General features: G+C 36.7%; 1 protein-coding gene across 10 annotated transcripts in view; it reads left to right on the top strand.

Moving 5' to 3' along the window:
* MPDZ (multiple PDZ domain crumbs cell polarity complex component) overlaps window positions 1–21,582 on the top strand; it is a 175,573-nt gene that overhangs the window by 87,070 nt on the left and 66,921 nt on the right. For 7 of the 10 annotated variants that reach the window (XM_069576571.1, XM_069576568.1, XM_069576569.1 and 4 more), the window contains exons 17-22: window positions 2–211; window positions 1,876–1,992; window positions 3,771–3,938; window positions 10,336–10,620; window positions 10,874–10,997; window positions 21,364–21,562. In XM_069576571.1, the coding sequence (XP_069432672.1) occupies window positions 2–211; window positions 1,876–1,992; window positions 3,771–3,938; window positions 10,336–10,620; window positions 10,874–10,997; window positions 21,364–21,562 (1,103 nt within the window). The remainder of the gene's footprint in view (window position 1; window positions 212–1,875; window positions 1,993–3,770; window positions 3,939–10,335; window positions 10,621–10,873; window positions 10,998–21,363; window positions 21,563–21,582) is intronic. The other 3 variants (XM_069576572.1, XM_069576573.1, XM_069576570.1) reach the window with 1 other exon arrangement.

The raw sequence follows: 21,582 nt of genomic DNA, 5'->3' as shown, positions 1-21,582 counted from the left end.
GGATCCAGTTGATCCAGCAAGCACTGTGATCGTCATTCGTTCTTTGGTGCCTGGTGGAATTGCCGAAAAGGATGGACGACTTCTTCCTGGAGATCGACTCATGTTTGTTAATGATGTTAACTTGGAAAACAGCAGTCTCGAAGAAGCTGTCCAGGCCCTGAAGGGTGCACCATCAGGAACTGTGAGAATAGGAGTTGCCAAGCCTTTGCCTGTAAGAATTCAGATTTTACTGATTTCTTTTTATTTGCAAATAAAAGTGACTTTCAGCCTTTTTGCTTCAGGTATTTTCATGATTGAGTCATGACTTTTGATACTTTTCCATCGGCATGGTTATTGGCTCCATGAGTGTAAAAATTTAATTTTGATTAATATTTTTTTAAAGGATAAAGGAAAGAAACAGCCAGGAAGTTCAGAAATAAATTTAAAAGTTAATGTTCTGTGGTTCACTTTTAGCTTTTTTTTATTTCAAAAATAAGGTCATGATCAATATACAAACAAATGTTTTCAAAGAATAGGCTTTAAAATATCTATACCAATAAGTTGATGTATTAGAGAAATTAATAACAACAGCTAACAATGGAATCTTCAGTTATAGTGGAAGAAATAGAATCTCTGTCAGAGTGGATTAAGTCCCGGTATTTTGTTGACTTCAAAATATTTGTTGTATAATTACTGCAGAGCAAGAAATTGAACTTTCTAATTTAGGTTCATCAGCCTGTAGTTCTTCTCCTGGGAGGGAATAGCATTCATGTTATTAATGACTGCAATATAAAAACAACTAATAAATTCATGCTACATAATGTCAGTATGATTATTTAGTACAGTGATTGCAACATAGCACTTATCATTGAATTGCAATGAAATACTAGAGACAGTCTCAATATTTGTGTTTTTTTTCAGTATATAAATATATTTTAAGTAGAAAAGACAAATAATATTTTCTCTTAAACATAGACACATAGATATATTTGCATAAACATCGAATAAAAGTCTGTTTACCTTGTCAAAGAGTTTATTTAGATTGTAAGCTTGTTGATGTATTTAAAATGTTGAGTAGATTTTTTATGCTCTGCTTTTCATTCCATAACAAATTTTGGTAACCTGTGAAAATGTATTTATGAAAACAGGAAGAAAGGATGGGAAGAAGAAAGAGAATATTAAGCAAACCTCAAATTAAACCAGGATTGTAGGAATCAGAACAAGGGTTCAGTATGAAGAGTGTAAGAATGAAGATAGTGCATTATGGGACTCTGCATATTTATTAATATTGACCATACATTTGGTTTCTGTTACACAAAGAAAATGGCAAACATGATCAATACATCAACTATCCCTGTCAGAGAAATTACATTCTTTAAAGTAATATTCTAGTAAGGAATGACAGAGAGATATTGGTCCTTCTGTTTAATGTTTCCTTTTCTGCAAATTCTTCTACATCTTAACACCTAAAAGTTGCCTTATTTCTGTATTTAGAAGTCATTGTTTAACTCGAGTATTTGGTAGGTGACCAGAAGATTATTATAATGTAAAAAATTGTTGATTTTGATAATCTTTTTGTAAGAAGGGTAAAGAAATTTGTAGAAAGGGATTCTCATCTAACAGATGATGTTGGTATTGGGATAAGCATTCTTACTGTGTCTTAAAATATAAAACTGTTCAACATTAATATTTATTATATTTCTTGCTCATCATTTATATTAAAGTTGTTTGTTTATGATGACTTTATAACTTGAAAACATTATTTGAAAACTTGCCAATTTTTTCTCCCGCCCTTTTTTTCTCCCCTCTCCTCTGTTTTCCCTTCCTTTCTTCTTTCCTGTTTGCCTTGTTTTTCGTGAACTCATCCTCAAACACTGAGCTTCATTCTCCCTGCAGCTGTCCCCAGAAGAGGGTTATGTTTCTGCTAAGGAGGATTCCTTTCTCTACCCGCCACATTCCTGCGAGGAGGAAGGGCTGGCTGATAAAGCCCTCTTCAGGGCTGACTTGGCTCTGGTTAGTGGCGCACTGGCTTATCAAGCTTTCTTTCAAAATCTTAAATGTGTCTTATTTTTGCTTTTCAAAACATTCTGAAGTCTTACTGTATTCTTTGTTCATTATGTTTTGGAAAACTTAACATTTTATTTTCAACTTCAGTAGTTCTCACAGTTCAAAATGAGAAGAAAAGCAAACTATTATAAACCTGAAAAATGTTGGATTTGTGGCAGAAATTAATTTAGCAGTGTATTATGTCAACATGTAAATTTAATCTTTACATCATACCAAAAGTTATTAAAGCACTTGTTTGCTCTGAATACGTACTTGAATATCTCTAAGCATACTTTAACTGTTTTCAGTATTCAGTCAGAGATCAGTTATTTTAGCTTCCTTTTAATGATTTAACAGTTATGTTATTTCATGGAAGGTGAAGTCGCTCAGTCGTGTCTGACTCTTTGCGAACCCATGGACTGTAACCTACTAGGCTTCTCCGTCTTCTCCAGGCAAGAATACTGGAGTAGATTGCCATTTCCTTCTCCAAGGGATCTTCCCGACCCAGGGATCGAACCCTGGTCTCCCACACTGGAGGCAGACGCTTTAACCTATATTAATAATATGAAAGTCACATACATTGTTTCACTTATGGATTAAAAGCACAAAAGCTTCCAAAAGAGGGAATGTTCATGTTTTCTATGAATATGTGTTTGTTAACATTATTGATTTACCAGAAGCTTTTACATTAAAATTTTATTTTTACTTGGTCTATATAAAATCATGGACTTCCCTGGTGGCTCAGACGGTAAAGCATCTGTCTACAATGTGGGAGACCCGGGTTTGAGCCCTGGGTTGGGAAGATCCTCTGGAGAAGGAAATGGCAATCCACTCCAATACTACTGCCTGGAAAATCCCATGGACAGAGGAGCCTGGTTGGCTACAGTCCATGTTGTTGCAAAGAGTCGGACATGACTGAGCGACTTCACTTTCATATAAAATCATTCACTGTAATAACTATACTTAGGGACCACTAGAGGCCAACTTTGTTTTGTGAATATATGGTTCTTGTTCCTGAGAACCTTATGGTCTGGTAGAGGATCCAGTGCTATGTTAATAGTTAATAAAGTATAAAACTAAATACCAGATATAAATATGCATATGACATTTATACAAGTGTAAAAATTACACATCCTCTTCCTAGTACTTCCTTTATTAAAGCCAGGTTCCTGACCTAAAATTTTTTTGGAGGGCTGGGAAGCATTCCTCAGTGTTACTAGAAAGGAATATTTTAAATACATGTCTTAGTGGTGTTGGACTAGTGAGAGGTTTCAAACCTGTGAAATTCTCCATTAGGTGTTTATAACTAATTGTGCACATCTTGCTTTGATTCTAATAATCCTATTGTTGAAGGATATGGTTCTTCTTGTTAGTTATTTTTCAATTGCCAGCTCCTAAATCAGCCATTTGGAGTTTTGGTGTATATTGTAATCACTACAATAATTTCACATTATAATTCCAGGTAACTGGAAAAAAGTATTTTTTTAAATTATAGAAATATTTAAACTTAGACTTGCTCCAAGCCCTTTGTTATTACCTTTTGCCCTTTCATTGATGAAACAAAATAACCCTCTATGCTAGCCCCAGTTTGTCTTTGTTCTGTTACAGTAGTTAGTTTCTGATGTGTTGAAGAGAGTGAAGAGGTCCTATAGAAAATAGAATAGACCAGAGAATGATACCAGTATGCCCTTTAGTCTTAGTAACAGAACAGAATTCCCATCTGATATTATTGTTTTTATTCCTAGGTGAACGCAAATGATGCTGACTTAGCAGATGAATCTGCCTTTGAGTCGCAGTACTCTCCTGATAATGGCAGTATCTACTCCACTCAAGCCTCTATTTTATCTCTTCACAGCAGTGCTTGTAGTGATAACCTGAATTATGGTCCCTCCCTTTCATCTTCTCCTCCCAAGGTACAAAGGAAATGCCATTTTATTTATGAGAGAACTTATTGCCCAGAGATCATTGCTAACGGGATTTTGTGGGAGTGGCATGTTAAAGACCTTATGTTTATGCAGTGATGACTTGACTCTTAAAGTGCAGTTTCCTTTAGGAAGTGTTAGCTGGGTATCTTGTAGACTCCAAGGGACTATTTAAATATGGGTTCTGTGATACAGTGTGATAGATACAAGAGTTCAAAACTTTAAGATTTGCATATTAGACAAAAATTTTAATGAAATGTATTTCTTAAATTCTGTTTTTGGCAGTGTCTGCTTTGGAAAAATTACAAGAGTAACTTTATTTTCTGAATGGTTTTAAAACTGATTTCCATGGAAAGTTGGGTAGTAAAATAGTCCTTGCATTAGTTTAATATTTATTATCTAAGTTGAACTTAATGCCATCATATATTTTTATATAAAATAATGCCAAAGAATACTTTACGTAAAAACCACAGTGAATGGCAAAGAATGTTTGAGTCACTGGAAGTGAATGAAGAATTTAGTGTATGATATGTCTCTGCCATCGACATTTTAAAAATAGATTACTGGTGTAAGTGCCTCACCCAACTCTATATTCATTTTCTAGGTGACATACTCTATAATTTTTTTCCTTTCTTTATTTAATTTTTTTCTGTAATTTTTAATAAGTAATATTTTATAAAGCTTATTCAGTCTTTTGTGTGTGAGATGATATATCACTGTTTGAATTTGGATTTCTGATTGCTTATGAAGTGGAACAGGTTTTCATATATTGGCCATCTGGTTTTCATATCCAGCAATTGCATCTTCATATCTTTTGGTCATTTTATAATGGAGTTGCTTGTCTTTCTATTGATTTCTTGGACTCATTTATATTTCCTAGAAATTTAATAAACAGAGCAATTTAATGTGTATTTATTTATGAGTATATATTTTGAAAATCTGAAAATGTGTAGGAATGATTCCTTTTAACTTCAGGAACGAAGTTATTCTAGGAGAAAAAATTAAAGCATGGGAAGTTAGTTGTATCTATAATATCAGTACATTATATCCTTTTAAGAAGAAAGAGAAATTGAAGAAAATATGCCAAAATATTACTGTATGTTAAATCTCAGCAGAAGGTTCATATGTGGATATATTTTCCTTATTTTTCCATGTTGGAAATATACTGTAAATAAACAAAATCATTAAGGTAAAAGATTGGATAATAATTCTTTTTCAAATATATGAAATATATATTTTCCACATAAATTCAATGGGAAGGGAATCTGTATTTATGAGTCAGTTGGAAAGTAGAATTTCAATAGGCCTTGAACAATTTTCCTCCTTTTCTGATTAACAAGAAATTTTTTGGCCAGAACATTTTCAAAGCATTTTCTTTTATGTTCAAGATGCACCTGTTATCCTTGAAACAATCCTGGGCAATCTCCTTGAATTGGTTTGCAAGGTATAATCTTGAATGGAGCAGCTGCTCCTGTCTCACCACACCTGAGACTCTCTGACTGAGTCCTGTCTGGAACATATTCCTTTTAGTGGCCTCAGGGCTGAAAGCTGAGTTCATCTCCTAATGGAATCTTCTAATCTGGTGCATATCACACTCTTTCTTGCCAGTGGGACATATTGTATTGTTTAACTTAGTAATTGTTACTTAAAGGGATTACACAATGTGCATACTAAGAAGCATATATTTTACAGGGCAAATGCTGGCTATGCGCAGTACAACATATTGGCTTACTGAAGCCTGTTTGACTCTTTTTTTTTTTTCCAAGGCAGTTTACTCTTTTGTTGAAGCAAATTTTGGCAAGCTGGCCTATCAACTGAAATATTTAAACTACAAAACAACAAAGGAGACACTAATGAGGGTGTTTTAAAACACATTGTGAAACTCCTGTGTGATTCCAGTTTTCTTAGAAAGTAGGACTGTTTGTGTATCGTGGTGCATCTTTGCCACTTTTTTGTCTTGTTTGTATTTGTTTCGTGGCATTTCTTTAGTACTAAGATATTTTGCTGGAAAATTGAAAAGTTAGATTATTCATTCATCTTCCTATTTCTTTGCACTAAATTTATTTTTAAAAGAGTGGCAGTTTGTTATAGAACTTAGAGCCGACCATTTTTCTCAAAGAAAAGTGAGCTCATTTGGGGATTCTTTATTTGATAAAATGATACCACATGTGATCTTTAAGAAAAAGAGAAACCTCCATACAGATTTGAAAGAAGGATAAAAGAGTGAGAGGATCTCAGTGATTCCTCAGATTTTTGACCTTGCTAATTATGTAATAATCTCGTAGCCTTAAATGGTGACTGGAAATACACAAGTAAGTTTACCTGTTTTCTTTACCCTGATGAGAAGGCTTTGAACTGTGCCAGGCATGCTGCTGGAAACTCTAGGAGCTGATCACCCAGAACAGGGTCTTATTATAGAGGGAGGCCTTCTTCCTAAGGGCAGAGCCTGGACCTAGACCACTGCTTAGCTTAGCACCGTAAGCATACACTGAAGCTCCTCTGCACAGAATTCTCTCATTTGGGGGATCATTCTGCCTTTTTTTTTTTTTTTTAAATAAAGGAGTTGTGTTTGCTTAATTTCATTTAGGGACTTAAGGGAAAAAACATTACTCAAGAATCTGAAAAATATGGCCATTTCCAGCGGTATTTGGATTAATAGAGTCAGGTCACTGAAAAGTGGACATTAAAGGCAAGAAGCTAGTGGGTGGTTTTCTCATTCTTCTAGGTTTTAATTTTTTCATTAGTATTTTTATCCTCTTTTCCTTCTCACCTCCAAAGACATAATAGAATGAAGAAATAATTGTTTTACAGACCTACTAAATACTTGTACACTTGTGTTTTAAAGCTCAATATGATTTTGTGGGAGAAGATAGTTTTCTCTATTTTGACTTAATAGTCCAATCAGTAAAGATTCAGTAGCTGTGTAATGCATTTCCTTTTCTTCTTCTTTTCCACACACCCATGCCCCACACTCCCTAGTGCATCCATAGTCTCTCTTCTTGCTCCAGTGATGAAAAGATTACGAGTTTGGTGCATGTCCTGCATTCCTGAATCCTGGTCCCTTGGAAATGCGGTTGATTCTAGTGCAAGCTGAACTTCATGTTTGTCACCATAGAAACCCCTCTTCATACCTTATAAATTAAACAAAACCAATGGATTCCATGATTTAAAAAAAACAAAAACAAAAATCTACGTATTTGTAGGACTAAACCTCCACTAGTGTCGTTCTGTAGCATAAAATATTGCTACCTTCACAGTTATTTTTTAAATCTTAATACCAATTTTTATTATTTTGTGGAGAAAGGGTTGGTCTCAAAAACTGATTACATCACTATAATCAAGATGATGAGAGTGATTGTGGAAATCTTAGTGACAAAAACTGCGAGCTAGCAAAGGTACGAGAAATGTTACCTTCTCTCTCAGTAGGGTAAGAGTACAGACAGGAAAGGAAGTGTACCTTATCTCAGAAAGAGTAGGAGTGCAGTGCAAGTTGGAGCAGCTGTCCTTATGGTCTATTTTTCTAAAGTATAGAAAGATTTCTGTGGTTGACTGGTTATTGAAAAAAAAGGGTGTGTCCATCGAATGCTCAAGTTTTTAATCTTGTCTATGTAAATATATTTTCTGGGTAAATAATGTACCTAAGTATAACATTAATATGCATTATACTATATTTTCAAGTATAATTGTCATTTTCATTTAATCTTCCCCCCGTTTACCCTGAGAACATAAATGTGTCAAGTGGAGGTGCCTATTAAGGTGGATTTTTGAAAGATTCCAGTTTAGATACCAAGTTGTACTGGGAAATTGTGGTTATTTTTGCACATCTTATGAGGGAAGATGGAGAATGAAATGGCAACCCACTCCAGTATTCTTGCCTGGAGAATCCCATGGACAGAAGAGCCTGGTGGGCTATAGTCCAGGGGGTCGCAAAGAGTCGGACACGACTGAGCGACTTCACTTCACTTATGAGGGAAGAACTGCTTTTCTTTTAGATCCATAAGACTTAAAAATAAACTAGTTGTTGTTCAGCAACCAGAAATGTTTCTGAAGTCGGCGTGTGTTGTCTGCTGTGTTGATGAGCTCTTTCTTTCATATGTGTCAGTGTTAACTCCTTCATGAATAATGCATGGAGATTTCTGTTACATGGTTTCTAGTAAACCCAAGCTAACAAGGGCAACTTGACCTCTTTTTCTGGTAGAAAGTAGTTTTGATTGCCACCTTTATTTGAGGAGTAGTAAGGATGACCTCTGCTAATTATTATGATTAATTTAGAAATACAGAAGCTAACCACTATTCTATTAAGTACTTTGTGGGTTTTTTTTTTTTTTTTCCGTAAGACTAAAAGTTGGTTGTATGAGCCAACAGGTTATTACTTAGATTTTGGGAGTGTGGAGGATGATACTTTTCTATCCTTTGTTTCTGAGGATTTTAAAGATGTTAGTTGCTTGCATGATTTTCCCACTTGCCTCAATTCTTTATACCAGGAATGTTTGATAATTCCAGAGAGACAGAAACTTGATTGAACAAGACAAGTGTAATAAATTGTGTTGAAGCGATTGATTGCCAATTTAGAAAAAAAAATGAAAAGGATGCATATCTGACATCAAATTCTGAAAAATAAATCTAGATGGGTTAAAACTGTATCTGAAAGCAAACCATTTGTAAAGTTGTAGAAAAATACTAAAAAGTATTTCATTTATTCTGTGCAGGAGGACTTTCTAAGCAGCTTATAAAACCAGAAGCATAAAGAAATTGACCAGTCTGATTGCATAAATAGTTTTAATAAAGAATTACATAATTCTTGATTACATAAGGCATTAACTTCTGCACATTTATGTATATGACATATACAGACTTAAAAGACAATTGACAACCTTGGAAATACTTGTAGTATATATCACAATGACTCAGAATATGTCAATGATGACATATTTACTGACATTGGAAATCTCTCATGTTGAGGTATAAAGATACTTCAAAAAAGTAGAAATATACTATTTAGTATTTAGTTTAATTTTAAAAAATGGATATGAATATGTGCATATTTGTGCATGTGTACTTATATATTATACAGATACATAAAAAACTCTGATGAATAAACACCCAACTAATGCCAGCCCTTTATTTCTACTGAGGAAAGGACTGGCAGAATGTGCAGGGAAGGAAGACTTTCATACTGTAATCTGTGTGCAGTATGGTCTGAATGATTTTTGATAATAATATACTCATACACTGATCTTATATTTTAAAAACATCAGTAAAAGGATTGAAGGAACAGTTGATACATTTATTCAACAGCAGTTCCTAGGATACTACTTGTCCAAAGCACAGAAGTGATACAATATATGTGTTGTAAGTAGATAATATATATTTATGTAGAGCTGTAGAATTTTAGAATTTCATGGAATTCTAGCAATTATTTTGCATAAAGCCAAGATCAAACCAGTCAATCCTAAAGGAAATCAATCCTGAACATTCACTGGAAGGACTGATGCTGAAGCTCCAATACTTTGGCCCTCCTGATGCGAGGATCCCACCTATTAGAAAAGACTCTGATGCTGGGGAAGATTGAAGGCAGGAAAAGAAGGGGACAACAGAGGATGAGATGGTTGGATGGCATCACCAACTTGATAGACATGAGTTTGAGCAAGCTCTGGGAATTGGTGATGGACAAGGAAGCCTGGCATACTGCAGTCCATGGGGTTGCAGAGTCGGACATGAATGAGCAACTGTCAACAAAGAGAAGTTCTGTGATGTTATTATTAATAAATATACTGGATTGGAATCTACATCTTAGGACAACTTTTCTTAGTACTGTTCCTTTCTGCTGCAACTTTCAGAGTGCTTAAGAAAAAATTCCCTATAAAAATATAGATTGTGTGACTTTCTGTTTGACTACATAAATACCTACAAATCCCTATCCAAATAATTTTTTCTTAGAGGTTCTTGTAAGTAGAAACTACTCAATCAATATCATATTCTTTATATTCTAAATCTTAGAACTAATAAGAATTTCAGATAGATTAGAAATGAACCTCATTTTAAAATGAGATTTAGAAATATAAGTTATTTACTTGCCTATGTATATGGAACTGAATAATTTTATTTTTGAGTATAACAAAATATTGTATCTTAATAAGGTTATTAAGTACTAGTATATTATAGTAGTATGACTCAGTAATAGATGTATGTTTTGCAGGAAGAGTATACATATTTATAAAAATAAACATATGCCACATATAAGCTGAGCAGTGAGTTTGTACATCTGCTAATACTTTTTAATATTATGTTGCATTTGGTTTTCACTAAATAGTTGTTCATTAAGATCTTAGGAAATGCATTGATACAGTTCTGGCCATAATTTTTAATTTTGTTCTTTAATCATCAGGATATTACTGAAAATTCCTCAGATTCAGTACTTGATCTGCAGATGTCCTTGGAGGAGCTATATGCCCAAAATCTCTTGCAAAGACAGGATGAGAGTGCGCCTTCAGTGGACTTGAGCATGGGGCCGGCTTCTGGCTTTACCATGAACGACTATACACCTGCAAATGCTATTGAACAGCACTATGAATGTGACAGCTTAAGAGCATGGACTGAATCTCACCTACCAAATGAAGTTGCATCAAGTGCAGAGCTGAATTCTCCTGTGCTGACTGATTCGACTGGAAAGGTGACATTCTAAAGATACAGTCTGTGTATGATGGTGAAGTTGGGAGCAGTGAAGGGTTAGGTTACTCTGGCTTTTCTATCTGTTTGGAGCCAGTGCTCTCCTAAGGCTCAGATTTTCAAAAGACAACCTATGAACTTGTTGTGTAAGTTCTTGCTGAGTAAAGCACAACCAGCTGGAGAATATGGGTGATGTTGAAATCATACTCCAAAGTCTAGTTTTCCTTTCCACGTGACTTATTTTTATTTTCTGACAGGGCTCCAAGTTCTTAATTCCACAAGGTTCCCTGGCCTCTGCTGCTGAGTGTGTCATGCTCCACAATACACCCAGAGAATCTTTCGAGAGGACTATTGTGATAGCAAAAGGCAATTCTAGCTTAGGTAAGTTTCTTTTCCACATACACCTTCTGTCCTAACCCCCTTGCCAAGAGGAAATGTTGAACATAGAGTCAGTACTTTTAACTGTAGATAAGAAGATAGATGTGATGAAATTTACCATGATTTTAATGTTAATCCTTTTTGTACTCAATATTGTTATCTGAAATGGTTAACAAGTTTACTTCAGACTACCTTAAATCCCTCACTCTCATTAATTATCTAAAAGTATTCACAAGCCTCATTTCCATTCAAGTGAAAGATATGCAAATTGTGTATGAGACAAAGTCAGGAAAGGAAAGGAATTCTTAGAAAATGAGAAGTCTGTGGCTTGGAATTCTAAATTCTTTGGAAAAGTAAATTATTAATTTCTTTGAATGGTACCAGTTATGTGTGTGTTAGTTTGTATTTAATTTCTTTCATTCACTGAAATAAAGACTAAAAAGACAGTCAGGTGTGCCATTACTGAAGCATTAATGCAGTTCTTCAACAGTCCTTCCCAGGTGTGAGGGTTTCCCACCCATAAAAGATAGTGACTGATTAAAATTCTCAAATTTTCTGATCTGGGCAAAGAAGACTGCCTGTAGAAATAAAATCCTAATTACACTAGCTAAAATGATTTCAAGGCAGCTCACACTTATACTTCTTTTGACTTCGGCAGTGACATGATTCAGCTCTGTGTTTAGTGCTCAGTACTGAAAATAGGGTCAAGCATAATTTCCCCCAGAAGCCTGATTGCAGTCTAAGACTCTGTGGTTAGCTCTGTGTCAGAGGTCTTCTTTCTCTTAGGATGTAACCAGCCAGTATCCTTTATGGTGGTATCTATGGTGGGATTTGGTTTCCTTGATATATTTGGGAGTTGGCAGAGGAGTCAAGCAGCAACACCACTGTAGCTGGTGATTGGGATTCCAATCTGTCTCCTAGATTTTGTTCCATTTGGTGGTGGCTGGGTCCTACCAACAGTAGCTAAAAGGAGAATTGTAGCAGAGAATTTCTCGTTGTTTATAATATCTCTTATATATTACCTTTAATAGAATGATACAAAACTGAAGCTACAGAACTTTCTCTAATCATTAATTATGGGATATGTGCTCTAGACAGCTAACTGTGTCAGAATTATTTCATCTGCTAATTCAGTGTTTGTGAGAGCGTGTTACTTGGAGCACTAGTTCTGTAGGATGTTAACAGGAGTTATACTTGGGTTCCAAGTTTGGGATGTGATAAACTTAAGGAGACAGGTGTTTCTGTTAGCATCTCTCAGTAGCTTTGCACTTGTGCCTTGGGTATCTGTAAGTGCATGTTCCAAGATGCAGCATTTCTCACACATCATTGGCCACAGAACCCATTTTTAAAGTTAACTCATAAGACAGAAATTTTGCAGAGCCTGTATGAGAAACCCTCTTCTAGCTTATGTATTTACTCAACTCTAAACATTATTTCTGTATTCTGGCCACTATTCTAGATGCCATGATATAATTGTTTTCTTCAAGGAGCATGAGTTTGGGAGAGTAGACTGACTGACGTGTAGAACCCTCATTGCATTAACATATCATACCTGCCATGAGTGACATTCACACAAAGAACACTGAAAGCTTAAATGAAGGAGTGGCCAAGCCCTCCTCTCCGAGTTTGGAGTTTAGACAGATGTTAAAGGAGAGAAGATGTTTGATTTCATCCTGGAAAAAGAAATAGATTTTACCACTTAGTTGAGGCATTGGAAACATTGGAAGCTGCTAGAGCCAAGGCAGAGAATTGTGAAACATCACTGAGTGTGTTTGGTGTGGATGAAATGTGGCACAATGGCAGGCAAGGTGAGAGTTGAAGCTGAAGTAGTGACAAAATTTGTTACATTTCCTTGGCAGGGGGGATATTATATGCACACATATGTACACATGGGTGTAGTGACCTTTGAAAAATTTAATTGATGATTTTTGATAGATCTGTTGTACATTGGCTAATTACTTTGTGTTAGAATCTGAAAGGTAAAAAGCAAAGGTAAAACAGTAAGAAGGAAAGTGTTACCTTTTCTTCACCGATGAAGTGCTAGAACATAAATAGACTCAGGAATTTCTCTGGAAGAGCTCAGCCCTTACAGGGTGGAACCAGAGCTCACACCAGAATCTGTCTCTGATTTTTGCTCATCACACAAGGCACCTGAGTCCTTAAGTCACCCAAGGCTGTGTTAGCACTGTTGTAATAACAAGCCTAATTTTGAAGTGAATTACAATTTGCATTTAGCCTTTAGAAAGTGATATATTTGTGGATTGTAGTAGAGATGCCTTTTAAAATATATTCTGTGCACTTTCTTCTGTTTTTCTTTTGTACTTAATTGAGCACTTTGAAAGGAACATTGCATGTGCTCTTCTCAAAAAATAACCCCAAACGTGGACATTATCCCCATTGTTTAGATGAGTAAACTGCAGACCAGTGTGAGGTTAAGTCCGTTGCCCAAAGCCACACTGATGAGAAGTGCTGCAAGTCAGATTTGGAACCAGTTCTCTGTTTCTGCAGTACATGGTTTGGACAATTGTCCTGTACATTTTTTGGACAAAATTGAGAGATCTTACAAGTTACAACCAAAGTTGTAATATCTACAGTCAGTAGATACTTCCTTGAAGTTGCTGAAACCTAAAAGTGATCATTTGGTGAAAGGAAAGTATAAGCTGAGCTAACTGATGTCAACTTCTTATTTTAATATGGTTGACCTGACCTGATAGCTTTCGTAACTGGTAGAGTCATGAGTTAAATATGCTGTTAAGAAAGACTTTAGAGGTCGTGTTGGACATAGCTTGCGAAAACTTGTCGCATGTCTGTGGCTTTCTTTATTGTAGGATGCATGGTGCCAGTGAGAATAAGATGATGGGTGAGATTCCCAGGAGGGGCCACTGAGTTAAATTGTGTTTTGTAGTCTTGCATTTTTTTTTTAAACTATAGTTGTCTCACGGGACTTGGTAGTTAACATGGCAGCATTAGGGCAAACCAGAGTGCTTACTGAAACATTTCAGAACCAGCCTCTTTGCTCATAAGAAACCCACCTCGTTTGAAGAAGTGTCTAAACTTGTTTGTTGGTTTATGATAAGCAGAGGTGTTTCCTTAATGACAATATACTTAAAACTCATTTGTATGAGTCTTAACAAAATCTTTTAAAGTATATTCAATTAATAGCTCATTTCTATCTGCATATGGTAACTAGAAGTCTGGGTGGCTCCTTTCCAGGCATGAAATATCAGTCTGGGAACATATTATAGTCAGGATCACTTCTTTAAAAATATTTTAAATATCATGTGTAATGTGGTATAATTACAGTTAATATTTGGGCTTCCCTAGTGGCTCAAAAGAGTCAGACATGACTGAGTGACTGAACTGAACTGAACTGAACTGAGTGGCTCAGATATTAAAGAATCTGTAAGAGACCTGGGTTTGATCCCTGAATTGGGAGGGTTCCCTGGAGAAGGGAATGGCAACCCACTCCAGTATTCTTGCCTGAAGAATTCCATGGACAGAAGAGCATGGCAGGCTACAGTCTATGGGGTCCTGAAGAGTCAGACGTGACTGTTAGAGAGGATTTCTTTCTTTTAAAAATTATGGAAACCTAAAAATGAGTTAGTGGCTTCTTTCAAAGTCTTTGTAAATATCCTTATTGACTTACATCTCTCCTTATATTGTTTAATCATATAATCTTGTTTTGAAAGGAACTTTTAGTACTTGATTTTAAATGAAATTGTATTATTTATATATTACTTTATGTAAATTTTAAAATTTCAATCAGTTCAGTTCAGTTGCTCTGTCGTGTCCAACTCTGCTACCCCATGGACTGCAGCACGCCAGCCTTCCCTGTCCATCACCACCTTCCAGAGCTTGCTCAAACTCATGTCCATCAAGATGGTGATGCCATCCAACCATCTCATCCTCCGTACCCTTCTCCTCCTGCCTTCAATCTTCCCCATCATCTTGTGGAAAAGACCTGGGTCTTTTCCAGTGAGTCAGTTCTTCGCATCAGGCGGCCAAAAGTTTCAATAGGTTTGATATTTTTAAAGGTGTAGTTGAGAGTAGGGGGAGAAGGAACAATTCAAATGGATTTGTTGAGAATGTTTTCCTGAAGAAGTGATATTCAAGAATGAGAAGTTGTTAGCTGTGCAAGAGCTGCAGAAAATGGGTGTCAGGCAAGGACTCTGAAAAGGGAGGCGTAGTGTATTTCTGAAAGGCATTGTTACTAGAACGTGGTGGGGAGGCAAAGAGGACACGGCCCAAAAGACAGCTGCCCATCAGGAGGACCATGCCAGGAGTTCCATATAGGCAGAGCCATGTATTGTAGGTATGTTGTATGTTTGCACAATAGGAAACTATTAAAAATATTGTTAGCATAGAGAATCATGTGATATGATTTGTCTGCTGTGAGAAGAATGAAATGGCGGGAATAACTTTGGAAGTCAGGTGGACAATTACAATGGTGGCTCAAAAGGTGAGGCGTGATGGTGAGAAGTGATAGCTTGGTCCTGTTTAGTATGGACATGGAGAAAAGTGAATGAATTCAAGGTAAGTTTTGGGAATAGAAATGATGGAACTTGCTGATGGATTAGATTTTGGGAGTGAAGGAGGGGTAAGAAGCCAGAACCACACCAACATTACTGCTTTGAATAATGGAGAGTATTGTTGTTCAGTCGCTCAGTCATGTCTGACTCTGCGACCCCATGGACTGCAGCACGCCAGGCTTCCCTGTCCTTCACCATCTCCCTGAGCTTGCTCAAACTCATGTCCATCGAGTTGTGATGCCGTCCAGCCATGTCATCCTCTGTCATTCCCTTCTCCAGCCTTCAGTCTTTCCTAGCATCAGGGTCTTTTCTAATGAGTCGGCTCTTCACATCAGATGGCCAAAGTATTGGAGCTTCAACACCAGCACTGGTCCTTCCGATGAATATTCAGAATTGATTTCCTTTAGGATTGACTGGTTGGATCTCCTTGCAGTCCAGGGGACTCTCAAGACTTCTCCAGCTCCACAGTTCAAAAGCATCAATTCTTTGGCACTCAACCTTCTTTATGGTCCACTCTCACATCCATACATGACTACTGGAAAAACTGTAGCTTTGACTAGATGGACCTTTGTTGGCAAAGTAATGTCTCTCCTTTTTAATATGCTGTCTAGGTTTGTCATTGCTTTTCTTCCAAGGAGCAAGTGTCTTTTAATTTCATGGCTACAGTCACCATCTGCAGTGATTTTGGAGCCCAAGAAAATAAAGTCTGTCAGTGTTTCTCCATCTATTTGCCATGAAGTGATGGGACTAGATTCCATCATCTTAGTTTTCTGAATGTTGAGTTTTAAGCCAGCTTTTTCACTCTCCTGTAGTGAAAAAGGGAGAATAGTATGGTGGTGCTGTAAACAAAAACAGGAGGACAGATGGAGAAATAAGGGTAAATAGAGACTCGGGAATTCAATTTTATACTTACTGTATTTCCTATGAATCATCCAGAGACCATGCCAAGAGCACAGAAATTGAAATCTGGATCTATTGAAGTTCAGATTTGGAAATAATGCAGTAATAGATTAATGTTTACATCAGTTTAATTCAGCTGACTACCGTACATTTAGGCAGTGTGATAGGCACTGCGGATAAGACTTAAATACAAGCTTCTTAGTAATTCTATTATGCTTTTTTTAAAAAATTATTTTTATTTATTTTTGTTGGACTTCTGTGGTGGCTCATATGGTCAAGAATGTGCCTGTGATGCAGGAGACCCATGTTTGATCCTTGGGTTGGCAATATCCCCTGGAAGATAATTGTTGTGTTGGTTTCTGCCTTATAACATCATGAATCAGTCATAACTCTGTGTGTGTGTGTGTGTGTGTGTGTGTGTAATGAATCAAAACTATGTATGTATCCCCTCCATCTTGAGCCCCCACCCAATTCCACCCCTCCAGGTCATCACAGAGTGCCAGGCTGGGCTCCCTGTGTTATATATCAGCTTCCCAGAAGCTATCTGTTTCACACAAGGCAGTATATATATACGTCAATGCTACTTTCTCAATTTGTCCCACGCGCTGTGTCCACAAGTGCATTTTCTATGTCTGTGTTTCTGTTCCTTCCCTGCAGATGGGTTCATCAGTACCATTTTCCTGGATTCCATATATATGCTTTAATATACTATATTTGTTTTTCTCTGAATTACCTCGCTCTGTATAACAGGCTCTAGGTTCATCTACCTCACTACTGACTCATATTTCTTCCTTTTTATGGTTGAGTGATAGCTACATTTTATATATGTACCAATATGTACCACAGCTTCTTTCAACTTCTTTATCCATTCATCTGTGGATGAACATCTAGGTTGCTTCCATATCCTAGCTGTTGTAAATAGTGCTGCTTGAACACTGGGGTATATGTGTCTTTTTTAGTTGTGAATTTCTTAGAATTAGTGGGATTGCTGCGTTATATGGTGGTTTTAAAAGATATCTCTGTACTGTTATAGTGGCTGTATCAGTTTACATTCCCCGTAACAGTGCAAGAGGGTTCCCCTTTCTCCACATCCTCTCCAGCATTTATTGTTTGTAGGTTTTTTGATGATGGCCATTTTGATTGATGTGAGGTAGTACCTCATGATAGCTTAGATTTGCATTTCTCTAATAATGAGCAACATTGAGCATCTTTTTCTGTGCTTATTGGCCATCTGTATGCCTTCTTTGGAGGAATGTTTTCTTAGGTCTCTGTCCATTTTTTGATTAGGTTGTTTTTTTCTGCTATTCAGCTGCATGAGCTACCTATATATTTTGGAGATTAATCCATGGTCAGTTTTCTCATTTGCAATTATTTTCTCCCATTCTAAGAAATGTTCTTTCATATTATTAAGTTTCCTTTGCTGTGCAAAAACTTTTAAGTTTCATTAAATCCTATTTTTTTTTTTTGTTTTTATTTTCATTGTCTTAAGAGGTGGGTCAAAGAGTTTTATAGTGTCTAGCCTTACATTTAAGTCTTTAATCCATTTTGAGTTTATTTTTGTGTATGGTGTTAGGGAGTATTCTAGTTTCGTTCTTTTACATGTAGCTACCCAGTTTTCCCAGCACCACTTATTGAAGAGGCTGTCTTTTCTCCACCGTATATTCTTGCCTCCCATAGCTGTGTGGGTCTATCTCTCGGCTTTCTGTCTTGCTCCACTAGTCTGTATTTGTGTCTTTGTGCCAGTACCATGCTTACTTGATGACCGTAGCTTTTTAGTATAGTCTGAAGTCAGGAAGGTTGATTCCTCCAGCCCCGTTTTTCCTTCTTAAGATTGTTTTGGCTCTTTGAGGTCTTTTGTGTTTCCATAAAAATTGTAAAATTTTTTGTTCTAGTTCTGTGAAAAATGCCATTGGTAATTTGATAGGGTTTGGCTTGAATATTTAACCCTATCAAATTACCATTGGCATGCCAACTCAACATCCAGAAAACTAAGATCATGGCATCCAGTCCATTACTTCATGGCAAATAGATGGAGAAACAATGGAAACAGTGACAGACTTTATTTTCTTGGGCTCCAGAATCACTGCAGATGGTGACAGAAGCCATGAAATTAAAAGACGCTGGCTCCTTGGAAGAAAAGCTATGACCAACCTAGACAGCATATTAAAAAGCAGAGACGTTACTTAGCTGACAAAGGTCTGTCTCGTCAATGCTGTGGTTTTTCCAGTAATCATGTATGGATGTGAGAGTTGAACCATTAAGAAAGCTGAGTGCCAAAGAATTGATGCTTTTGAACTGTGGAGTTGAAGAGGACTCTTGAGAGTCCCTTGGACACCAAGGAGATCGAACCAGTCAATCCTAAAGGAAATCAGTCCTGAATATTCATTGGAAGGACTAATGTTGAAGCTGAAGCTCCAATACTTTGGCCACCTGATGCAAAGAACTGACTCATTAGAAAAAACCCTGATGCTAGGAAAAATTGAAGGCAGGAGGGAAAGGGGACGACAGAGGATGAGATGGTTGGATGGCATCACCAGCTCGATGGACACGATTTTGAGCAAGCTCTGGGAGCTGTTGAAGGACAGGGAAATCTGGCATGCTGCAGCCCACAGGTATGCAGAGAGTTGGATACAACTGAGTGACTGAACCAGACTGACTCTGGTAGAGATTGCATTGAATATGTGGATTACTTTAGATAGCATGTGTGCATGTGCTAAGTCGCTTCAGTCGTGTGTGACTCTGTGAGACCCTACGGACCGTAACCCACCAGGCTCCTCTATCCATGGGATTCCCCCGGCATGAATACTGGAGTGAGTTGCCATGCCATTCCCCCAGGGATCATCTTAACCCAGGGATAGTCATTTTAACAATCCTGATTCTTCCAATCCAAGTACATGGTATGTCTCACCGTCTGTGTCCTCTTTGTATGCTTCTTTATATTATGTCACCAGCGTGAAGAAAACATATAGTAAACATATGCCAAATGAATAAATGATCTAGAAATAAGGTAATGGCAGAGTTTCTTAATTTAGAGAACTGATTTTCTACTTGTAGGCCTGCTCTGTATTCTTTCATATGTGTAGGAGATGAACTATTATTATAAAATTGATTTGATACTATCAAAATATTTTCCCTCAGCTTTCAGTGTAGTGGAGACACATCACATAGGTTAAGCTACATTCACTCCACAGTGTAGACCCTGTTTCATCTCTAACATATTTAATGTGGAGTGTCTTTAGATAAAGTCTCAGAAACATTTCTAAATTGACTTTAAAAATATTTGAAACTCATGTTTTCCTTTCCTTTTGATTGTTTTTACTGCTTAAAAAGTGTTGTTGTTGTTCAGTTGCTCAGTCTTGTCCAATTCTTTGCAACCCCATGGATTGCAGCCTGCCCAGCTTCCCTGTCCTTCACCATCTCCCAGATCTTGCTCAAGCTCATGTCTGTTGAGTTGGTGATGCCATCCAACCATCTCATCCTCTTTCGTCCACTTTTCCTCCTGCCTTCAATCTTTTCCAGCATCAGGATCTTTTCTAATGAGTTGGCTCTTCAAATTAGGTGACCAAAGTGTTGAAGCTTCTGCTTCAGCAACAGTCCCTCCAGTGAATATTCGGGATTGATTTCCTTTAGAATTGATTGGCTTGATCTCCTTGAAGTCCAAGGGACTCTCAAGAATCTTCTCCAACACCACACTTTAAAGGCATCAGTTCTTCAGTGCTCAGCCTTTCTTATGGTCCAAAGCTTAAAAAGTTATTGTTTTTTTTTTAAATATATGAATCTGTAGAGATTAATAAATTCAAATTAATTGAATTTGAAAGTCATGCTTTTAAAAAATATATTTTATTAAGTTATAGTAGATTTACAATTTTGTGTTAGTTTTTGGTTTATAGCAAAGTGGTTCAGTTACAAATGTACACAATAGTTTACATTTACTAATTCTAAACTCCCAATTCATCCACATGCCCCACCCCATCCCCGCCCCTTGGCAACCACAAGTCTGTACTTACTGTGAGTCTGTTTTCTTTTGTAAATAATTTTTGTCATATTTTAGATTCCACATGTAAGTGGGATCAAATGGTATTTGTCTTTGTCTTTCTGACTTAATTTAGTATGATGATCTCTCCGTTTACCCTTGCTGCTGCAAATGGCATTATTTCATTTCTTTTTATGGCTGAGTACTGTTGCATTGTGTGTATGTATTTGTGTATGTATGTGTGTATATCTTTATCCACATCTTTATCCATTCATCTATCTTTGGACATTTAAGTTGTTTCTGTATCTTGGTTATTGCAAGTGGTGTGCTGTGTATTGTAAATGGTGTGCATAAATCTTTTTGAGTTACAATTTTTTCTAGATATATACCCAGGAATGGATTACTGGATCATATGACAGTTCTGTTTTTTTGTTTTTTGAGGAATCTCCATAGTGTTTTCCATAGGGGCTGTACCAATTTGCATTTCTATCATCAGTGTGGAGGGTTCCCTTTCCTCCACATCCCCTTCAGCATTTGTTATTTGTAGACTTTTTAGTGATGGCAGTTCTGACCAGTATGAAGTGGTACCTCATTGTACCCATTTCATTTGCATTTCTAAATGCTTAGCAATGTTGAGATCCTTTCACGTGCCTGTTGTCCATCTGTATGTCTTTGGAGAAACGTCTGTTTAGGTCTCATGCTCTTTTTTTGATGGAGTTGTTGGTTTTTTGGTTGTTATAGTTGTATGAGCTATTTGTATATTTTGGAAATTAAGCTCTTGTTGGTCTCATCATTTGCAAAGATTTTCTTCCAGTCCATAAGTTGTCTTTTTGTTTATGGTTTCCTTTGGTATGCAGAAAGCTTGTAAGTTTGATTAGGTCTCATTTGTTTGTTTTTGTTTTTATTTTTATTGCTGTGGGAGACTGTGAAAGTCATGTATTTAACATGTGTTCCTCCTTTTCCTTAGGAATGACAGTAAGTGCTAATAAAGACGGCTTGGGGGTGATTGTTCGAAGCATTATTCACGGAGGTGCCATTAGCCGAGATGGTCGGATTGCTGTTGGGGACTGCCTCTTGTGTATTAATGAAGAATCTACTATCAGTTTAACCAATGCCCAGGCACGAGCTCTGTTGAGAAGACATTCTCTCATTGGGCCTGACATAAAGTAAGTGTCATTTGGACCAT

This window comes from Ovis canadensis, chromosome 2 (genome assembly GCF_042477335.2).
Source record: "Ovis canadensis isolate MfBH-ARS-UI-01 breed Bighorn chromosome 2, ARS-UI_OviCan_v2, whole genome shotgun sequence".
Taxonomy (NCBI): Eukaryota; Metazoa; Chordata; class Mammalia; order Artiodactyla; family Bovidae; genus Ovis; species Ovis canadensis.
This window is presented reverse-complemented; position numbering and strand designations above follow the sequence as displayed.